The sequence below is a fragment of the Triplophysa rosa genome, linkage group LG11, assembly GCF_024868665.1.
Source record: "Triplophysa rosa linkage group LG11, Trosa_1v2, whole genome shotgun sequence".
In the NCBI taxonomy this organism is placed as follows: Eukaryota; Metazoa; Chordata; class Actinopteri; order Cypriniformes; family Nemacheilidae; genus Triplophysa; species Triplophysa rosa.
In genome coordinates, this window is record NC_079900.1 from 11,935,034 (window position 1) to 11,944,614 (window position 9,581).

General features: G+C 36.3%; 2 protein-coding genes across 4 annotated transcripts in view; one reads left to right on the top strand and one right to left on the bottom strand.

The window, feature by feature from the left end:
• Positions 1-1,801, bottom strand: part of smg1 (SMG1 nonsense mediated mRNA decay associated PI3K related kinase) — a 27,771-nt gene extending 25,970 nt beyond the window's left edge. For all 3 annotated transcript variants that reach the window (XM_057345133.1, XM_057345132.1, XM_057345131.1), the window contains exon 1: positions 1,562-1,801. In XM_057345133.1, the coding sequence (XP_057201116.1) occupies positions 1,562-1,638 (77 nt within the window). In that variant the 5' untranslated portion in view covers positions 1,639-1,801. The remainder of the gene's footprint in view (positions 1-1,561) is intronic.
• A 3,781-nt stretch (positions 1,802-5,582) lies between these two features.
• On the top strand, positions 5,583-9,366 carry clec19a (C-type lectin domain containing 19A). The gene is made up of 5 exons (XM_057346579.1): positions 5,583-5,764; positions 6,528-6,705; positions 6,827-6,920; positions 7,386-7,518; positions 8,307-9,366. Exons 1-5 carry the CDS (start codon positions 5,677-5,679, stop codon positions 8,381-8,383), a joined length of 570 nt encoding a protein of 189 aa, XP_057202562.1. The 5' UTR covers positions 5,583-5,676; the 3' UTR covers positions 8,384-9,366.
• Positions 9,367-9,581: the final 215 nt, after the last annotated feature.

Below are 9,581 nucleotides of genomic sequence, written 5' to 3' on the forward strand. Positions count from 1 at the left end.
TTATATATATATATATATATAAAGTTTACTAGACAGAAAAGCCTGGGAAGTTACTCAGTCAGATATATGACATCACACGTATAAAACCCCATCAAGTAACATTATCTCTCCAGTGGCTCTGAGGTTGGTTTACACATCTATAGTTTGTATACAAGAGCAACAATGTTACGAGGCAAGTAAAACATCTAGGTATATCAAAACAAAATGTATATTTAAAACAATGTTTGCTTAATGTCAAATATTTTGTCATATTCAATATTTTCATACAAGAGATTAAATTACAAGAACAATTTACAGAAGAATTATTTTTACATTATAGAAACTACCAATTCTTAACAGCTAGGTGGTGGATAATAAAACGCAGTCAACGCAAACTAAAGTTATCTATGAATCTTACAGGCAATTCTGACAATTCTATCCAGAAATTATGGAGACGGCGTCGTTTGACGTTACTGGGATTTCATTCTCCACAGCAACAAGTAATGCAACCCAACTAACAAGGTAAATCTAAAATGGACTTCTGTGGCGTTTATATTAGAGTACAGCCTGTTAATAATCATCCACAATTAACAACCAGATAATCAATAGTTCTTCTCTCATGACAACATTTATTCATTGATAAGTTACAAATATGTCATGTAGCTTTGGCAGTATTGAGGTTCATTCTTATACGGCTTTGAAAGTTTTACTATTTGATTGGCAGACACGCTGAAGATTTCATTTGTCCCGTTTACACGCAAAGTTCAATGCACTCACAAATTCACATCTGATCAGTTTGCTTTCCTGACAAACACAAGCACACAAAATGCTGACATTAACATTCAGACTAATTCAGATGGCTTAGCTGATTAAACTATGGAAATATGCAAATTAAAAGTAGTACGTTTTAAAGTTGGATATCACACAACAGTTGCACGAGCAAAGCATATGTTGCTGGTTTACAAAGTGACATGAGCATGTGGCAATAAAATTAGGCTCCAACTTAACTGAATGACTTGAAAACGAATTCAATTCTCTAAAACGAGTATTGTACTTCGTGTAACAAAACCACCACACTTGTACCCTCAATAATAATAAGACAATAACGTTGGATAGCTGATGGCTAAACGTATAAGACCACACGCGTTTCTTCACATAAACCATAAATGAATGCCACGACACAACAGTATGTCCGCCAAAGACACACCAATCACTGCACGTACGGTCACATTTTGCTCAATTTTTACAAATCCAGCTGGCGGACAAAAATCCACATGGTAAATTTCGTCAGTGTTCAACGATTATTGGGTTAGCTTGTGCTAGCTAACCAGCCTCGAATAACGTGAGCGTTTGACGTTGTCAGCTTCACCGCGTGACAACGTAACAAAGATTTCAACACACTTGAGCAACAATAGCGTCGTAAAATGTGATAAAAGGTTACTGGTTCGAAATGGCTTTTTAAAAAATCACCTCACGTGAATAAAGACAGCGCTGCTGTTCGATAAAAGGACGGACGAGATTAAGGCCTCGCTAAAGCCTCGGTCTATTGTGCAAGGACTCAACCGACAGTTGCGCTACTTACCTGGGCTGCCAGTCATTCCAGTTTCGCTGCAGTTTGTGGGCGCTGCTCAGCCGAGACCCGAAGGCTTTGCGGCTCATTACCTTTGCGAAGACAGCATGACCCGTCTAACACGGGAAAAAGCAACTCCTAATTTCAGCTTTCACTTTATGTCCATGCACAGGTTTGAAATACACTGTGTGTGTTTGAAACTGAGAGGCAGTGAGCGGCCTGACCCTCCCATCTATTTCTCTCCGCTCTTCGATTCAGCGCGGGCGGTTAGTTCACACAGCGTCAGCGCCATCTGCCGGTAAATAAAATAACGTCATCGCTATTGTTATTTGGAGTGACGCGGAGACAGATGTATTTCCGTGTTAATGCACAATTGTTGATTGCAGAACCATGGAATTGTTTATATAGTTGTTTTTTATTTGTAGCTGAAGGCGATAAATAGAAAAAATTATTGGCAACGTAGGCTTAACAAACTAAAGCTGAATGTGACATTTCTATAGTCCTAATTTGACTCGAAGCAGAAAATAGAAACATCTGTTGCTTTAGCTAGATTCTCTGACTGTGTGGTTGCCTAGTGACAGCAGGAATGTGTTGAAAATACAGAGATCTGCAGGTGGAACCACAGGGAGCAAGAAAACAACGTAAACAGCGCATTCCTTGCTGTTTAATTAAAATTCGTCTTGTCAATAAGTCATACATTTACAAGTACGCGTATTATGTTACCTTTTGCATTCAGGTAACCAATGCTCTTTGTGGCACTTATTTTATTCAACATATTAGGGTAAAAAGTTCATTTTAAGAAATGTATTTCTGCTTTAATGTGGTGGAAATTAAAACAATTATAAGAAAGGATTTTGTTTTGACAGGGTCTTTGCTGTTTGGGAAAATTATATCCCAGTCAGATATACCCATTCAATTTTTGAGCTTTATATTTGCTACATTGCTCTTCATATCACACATGCAAATAACCCTGCTGAAAGAACAATACCCAATAGAAACCATCACAGAATATTTTTTAATGGTTTCCATTAAAATAGCATTATAAACCATAGCTTTTTCGACAAAAAACATTACAAATTTCCTTTTGTAGTGTGTTTTGGGAATTATTCCAATAGGTTTAATGTTACACACCACAATAGCATCCATCGCATACCAGTCCCATTATAACCATTAAATAAATTTTCTAATGTATTTTGGGCAGGGTTTGACCGTTTTCTTTTCAGTAGGGACGATAGTAGGCCTAAATTTTCTCCATTGTTCTCTCTATTCATTACCCACCCTATGTGTTTGCAGCACGCAATTTGTTATATCTTCATGTTTAAACAGATTTTCTAACAAAATATCTGCGGATTTAAACATTTACCACATGAAGTTGGTTTGACCAAAGCACAGCTGTGACCACTTTAATCATTCAGTGGCTAAAGCTAAATTATTAAAGAAATAATAAATATTTATTAATTTTATTTCAAGGTTCACTGGATGTGTTTGGTATATCATTACATTTCATTTTCCAAGGTCAGATATTGATATTTGCATATCTGTCCACCACACCCACACTGCATAATCGTATCACAAGATGGCAGCAAGGAGCTTAAAGAGATTTCTGAGAGATCAGGATGATAAAAAATATTTTTTACTCCAATTTTTTTAATGACAAATATACACTGTATACAATGACACCTTGCAATTACATGAAACATGCATGGCATTCCATTCAGCTCAAAAGAGATTGTCCACTGAGAACTGCACATTCTGTCCTTCAGAGAATATGATTCTATGGTTTGTGGCCCAACCCCTGCCCACCCCAATGCATGCAGGTTGCTAAGCAACAATATGCACAATAAATACTGTGGCAATAAAGAGGATGTCAGACAAGAAAGGTCACAGAAATAACAGCTGGTAACTTATGGAGGTTTATGGAGATGATCTGTCTGCTTAAAGTTCTCGGGTTAACATAAAATATATAACTACTCTCAAAATGACCTATTACAATTGCACATGGAAAAACATATGATTTGTAAACATGTTCCCCTGCAGCTCTGCGGGTTGAAAGCGGCTGATGTAATTCTACAGGAATTGGAAGTTAAGGGTCAAAATAACATTCACATTATTAGCAATATGTCCAGCTGCTCAGTTGTCCTGCAAACAGGAAGTGACACAGGAAATGTCACAGATGTTGCATATCTTGCTTGCATTATCGTCTGCAATACACCAGAGGGATTGCAACCAATGTGAGGAAATAAGTAATCATAGAAGACTACCTAGAAGAAAAATAACAATTTAGGCGTTCACAGACCTTAGGAACAGAAAGACAAAGAAGAGCACTTAGAAAGCAGCCTATAGTACTTTAGTATTCATAGCCAAATTTATTTTTACAGTATTTAGAAGGGTAAGTATTTATTTAAAGGAGAACTCCTCTGCCTAAACTCTTAGAATTTTGAAAATGACTTTTGAACCACACAAAAGTTAATGTGGCATTAAGGAGTTGAGACAGAGTGAGCAAAACAGTCCTAATCTCATTGTCTTTCAGGGCACTTTAGCATTTCCTGGACATTTTGTTAAAGGAGAAGGATGAATTAAATTTTTTTAGCATTCTATGAAAAATGTTAACACAGATAGAATGCATAACACGTAAATCAAATCAAACTCATTATGCAAATTGTTATGCACTCATTATGCCATCTCTGACACTTATTAAGACGTCATCACTCATAATGACATAATTACTTGTTGTGACATCACCACTAATCACTATGTCATCACCCAATTCGCTATTCAAGTATCAATTTGTTGTATGAGCAGGTATCATTTGTAAGCTCTACAACAATAATAGAGAGTGAAATGTTTCATCTTGTCAGCATATCAGTTTATTTGAAAATCAAAATCAATAGACTCAACAGGATATTTTTAGCTTACTTGTCTGAGTTCATCTTCACACACAGATCATGGGTACACCCAATGATGCACTGGAAATGTCTAGAAACATTGTTGGCTGGGTTTAAAGCTTGGTGATCCAGTGAATGGAGTTAGGTTCTATAAATATAATGTTTAAAGATTTAGTTTTATATTAGTATTATAGAGGTCACCCAGGTTGATGATGCTGTAAGATCGAAAAGCTATCTGAGAAAGACATCTTGGTGCATGAAAGATGTATTGAAAGACACTTTGGTGTCTGTAAAACACTATTATTTGTCTACATACATATCTTTTTTCCATTACATCCAGCTTATTTGTAATACAAGACAGAAAACAGCAACAAAATAAACCTCAATAAGAAGCCGTATTTAGCAACAATGTTGTCTGACTTAAATGGAAGTCTTCTTCAGTTAAGAATGAGTCGTCTGTGTCGTGCTTCCCTTATGTTGCTATACAGACGGCAGTCCTCCTCACAGAGATAAGAGAAAATCTGGCCCTTTAATAGCATGAGTTCGTAGTCCTCGAGATAAAACAGACCCACTATCAACTGCAAGACGGTGTCAGATGAGCCTAATTGAACTAAGCAAACAATGTGAAGTGGGTGTTCAGTATAGCCTCAAAGACAAGCTGGAAATCACAATCCTTCCAAATTATTATATGGTGAAATCAGAATCAGAATCAGAATCAGAAGAGCTTTATTGCCAAGTGTGCTTGCACACACAAGGAATTTTCTTTGGTGTTGGAAGCTTCTAGTACAGACATTCAACACAATGACAATACAATATAATACGATGTTGTAATACGAAATAATACGAAATGTTGAATGAAGATCATCTAGTCACATGGATTTGATTGGGGGTGTTGAATTACTTATTCTAGCTGCTCGAGTTAGAGATTTTCAATACGTAAATCCGATTGTAACTGAAAATTAGTTTATTTATTAAAGCATAGTTAACATATGACTTTCAACATTTTCATCAAACATTACATACTGTATGGCACAAAATATTAGTCCCCTTCTGGCATCTCTCTCCCGCTCTCTCTCTCACACACAGTCTGATGTCAGAGTTCTGGACCTGACCATGTAGGAAGAGTCCAACAAAAAGGAAGGGGTTGAAAAAGGCTCACACACCCTCTAATCTCCCCAGCACTATACACAGTCCTGTGGCGCACACACATCAGATCTCAATCTCATCTCAAATGCACTAAAAATGCACTGCTGGGATTTGTGTTTAGTTCTACTGCTCAATGACTTCTCAGTGGGGGCTCTGCCTTCAACTAACATCAAGATCACACAAGGTGAGTGACAAAAACCAAGGCAAACACACACTGTTATCTTGCTTAAATGTTTTTAACTTTTAAAACCTTTTTGAAGACAGAGAATAACCAGTGCTGGTTTGCCAAATAATGACCATCACAGGATTTAAGCTGTTAAGGTGTCTTTGTTTGTCACAAAATTTTATGAGGTATCTCTTCATAATTGTTTATATTACACAGATGTCATGAGACTGTTCTAATATATCCTCTATTGATATATCCTCCATGAGAAAAATCCTCTTTAAAAGATTTAGTTTTCTGGAAGCTTCTGGAAGTTTTCTAAATAAGATTACATTTGAAATACATTAATTAAAGAAAATGTTTTTATTAATTTTATGCAATGTTTAATTAAACTGTTTATTGCAATTAATCTTATTCATCATATAAGTATTTTTGAAAGAAAAAACTCTTATTTTTATTATTTACTCTTAAATTATATTAAGTTGAAATAGATTTTTTAAGTTAATTTAATATCATTTGAATTCAAGTGACTTGTGAAGCCAATTTGATTTAACTTAAAAATTTGAGTCAGCCTTTGAACTAAAGTTTTTAAGTTGAAATATGTAAATGTTTTACAGCTGTAATTCTTTTTGTTGCATACAGTTTTTTCTAAATTGAATACAGGTTGTTGCTGTAAAAAGGAAACAGTGACAGTATATTTCGTAATAAGTTAGAAACTTTCCAGATGATGTTACTAATAACATAATAATGTGTTTTATATGTTTGGGGGATTATGTCATTTCAGCACTGCCCCTACAACTATCAGACTCGAACCAGCCCGTAACATGTCCACTTTTCTGGACTGAATTTGAAGGCTACTGCTACCGTTTTTTCCCTCTGAACCGGACCTGGGCTGAAGCAGATCTGTACTGTGCAGAGTTTTCCAATGGACACAAATCAGCCAAGCTCGCCTCCATCCACAGGTAAAAATATTTTTGAAATGTTAGTTGGACAAGGTACAAGAATGCTGAGATGTGACATGTTTTACAGTTTGGAGGATTTGTCTGCACCTTTTGATGGCTTTTTTTTGGCATATATTCATAGCTGGGAAGAAAACGTGTTTGTGTATGATCTCGTGAATAGCCGTGTACCAGGAATTCCAACAGACATTTGGATTGGCCTTCATGATAGGAGACAGGTGAATGTGATCACACACTATTTCATTGTATCCTAACATCAGTCATTTATTATGTTTTCTTTACTATGAATGCAAATTCGGTAAATTCTGTGTTCAATCACATTGTTAAAACTTACTCAAAACGTCACACATTTGATTAATCCACTACTGACATAATTTTTATTTATAGCCCTGATTATATAACCCCTGACTAATAATTGAATGAAAGAAAAATATGATTTCGATAAGTGATGTTTAATCAATTCCAGTCAAGTTGAAGCCAGCAAACTCTTCCACCAAAGTGTGGTGGTGTGTAAAGCACATGATTTATGGACAACAAACCATCTGATCTGTAAAGAGAATGTCTATAAACCTGCTGTGGGGAGTTCCTATAAAATGAACTTATGCGTGACATGAAAGCTTTGGTTAAAACGCCAGGGTCAAGGGGCAAATGTGACAGCATTATTAATCAATGTTTGTTGCTAGGAGGGCACTTTGGAGTGGACAGATGGGTCACCTTATGAATACAGTTACTGGGATGGAAACCAGCCAGATGATGGCATTCATCGCATCCCCGAAGAGGAGGATTGTGTGGAGATCTGGTACAGACAAAACAGTGGTGAGTTTTCATTAATATTGTGTTCCTTTTGTACATATTATAATGTTGTAAATAATCAATCACCAGTGTTAATACTCCAACATAGTACACATTTGCCACACAAAATAAACAAATTGAAACATGATTTTGACTAATAACATTATTTAATTTAATTTACTATTTCAACAGATATTGTGATAATACCGTTATCAAGAATTTTTGTTTTTGCCACATCTTGTAGTGAAAATATATTGTGACAGCCTTATTATACGGATGTTTTTTAAAGGTCCAGTGTATAAACTTTAGCGTCATCTAGCGGTGGGGTTGCGAATTGCAACCAATGCCTCACTCCACCCTTCTCCCCTCCCTTTCGAAGTGCTACGGTGGCTGACACAGAACTAAGATGTTATTTTCGCTTCTTTGCCGAACTTATTGTTCGTTAGGGCTACTGTAGAAACAACATGGCGAATTCCATGTAAGGGGACCCGCGTTATACATAGAAATAACTAATTCGCTAATAAAAACACAACGCTTTGTTATGTAAGGTCTTTATACACCTCTGAAAACATAGTTATGTATGTTATATTGCATTTCTGTCAATAAATACCCCCCAAAATTACACATTGGACCTTTAATTTATACATTGTGTTGTTTATGAGTCAATGATTTACCTGGTACAATAATGTTTTAAATAACATAAATTAGGGGGCATTTTTGAGCAAATATTGAGTGAGGCAAATAGTTTAATTTCTTTTTGTAATCGATTGATAACCTGTATTGTTTGCATTCTTTCTTTTCATCTTTTGCAGGTTTAAGGTCTTGGAATGACAACAGTTGTGCTAAAGCTTTTCCATTCGTCTGCAAGATCCCCTCACTGGAAAATTAACCTTTCACCACATCACAGACTTTATATTTAGTTCTTTACAGTCATTATGACATCACAACATCCCTCAGTCACAGTAAAGCAAGGAAGTTGTCCTCTCATCTTCATCCCTGCAGTGATGATGGGCTCTCTTCAGCTTCTCAGCTGCGCTTTACTTCAATTTCCTGCCCCCTTCCCTGTTGTCATAGCACTGTTCATATGGGAGTTGTTAGACTGTGTGTGAGTCATTACACACAGACATTCCTCCATTCCAGTCTTTTGGAAATTACACGTTTTGTTCCCTGTAGAGTTTCTGTTGATTACCCATGTTGATATTGGATATTGATGTTAGTGCTATTGTTGAATATTACGTATCAGTCAGTTGCTGCACCGTTCTCGATACAGATAGTGAGTCCCACCAAAGGAGTTCTAGAGAGTTTAGAAAGAGCACTGAACTTGTGGATGTTTTCAATAAGAACTAAGCTCCACACCCTTCACCAGATGCCTGTTCATGCTGTGAGGACATTGTAATTGCTTGTATATGCTGGATTTTATGAAATGTATTCTCATCATGATTTACATGCGTTTTTAAAGTGTGACAAACATTGAGACAGTATGTGTGTATTTGTGCAATGTTTCCAAAGTCTGGAACTGGTCTAGCACCCAGAGTGCTGTCTGTACATTGATCTAAAACTTGAGATTGTGAAAGAATTCAGATCTTTGTTGACTGCAGAGCTTCAAAAGTCAGAAAGAGCTTAACCTTAGCCTGGCAGATGACCTTTCATGCTTTCTTTCTAGCTTATGGTTCATGCCAATTAGTGATCAGAAAATCTGTTGCACACAGCTCTGTCAGTTAAACAACTTGATGAACCTACATTTTAATAATTGGCCTCCTTCAGAATTTGAATCAAACAGGCCACGCCCACAGGATACTGAATTGAAATGAGAGAAAATATCATTGGTCTAACAAAAGTGTTGCTTTAAAGGGATACCCAAAAATAAAAATTCTGTCATCATTTACTCACCTTCGAGTTGTTCCAAATGTGTAAACATTTCTTTGTTCTGATGAACACAGAGAAAGATATTTGGAATAATGCTTATAACCAAACACCCATTGACTACCATAATAGGAAAAAAAACAATGGTGGTCAAAAGTGCCCCAGAATTGTTTGCTGTCCTACATTCTTCAAAATGTCTTCTTTTGTGTTCAACAGAACAAAAA

Bases quoted from the DNA above. Each gene is read 5' to 3' on its own strand.
- clec19a (XM_057346579.1), top strand. From the start codon at position 5,677: ATGCACTGCTGGGATTTGTGTTTAGTTCTACTGCTCAATGACTTCTCA. The intron at 5,765-6,527 runs GTGAGTGACAAA...ATGTCATTTCAG, and splicing joins TAACATCAAGATCACACAAG to CACTGCCCCTACAACTATCA. The intron at 7,519-8,306 runs GTGAGTTTTCAT...CATCTTTTGCAG, and splicing joins CTGGTACAGACAAAACAGTG to GTTTAAGGTCTTGGAATGAC.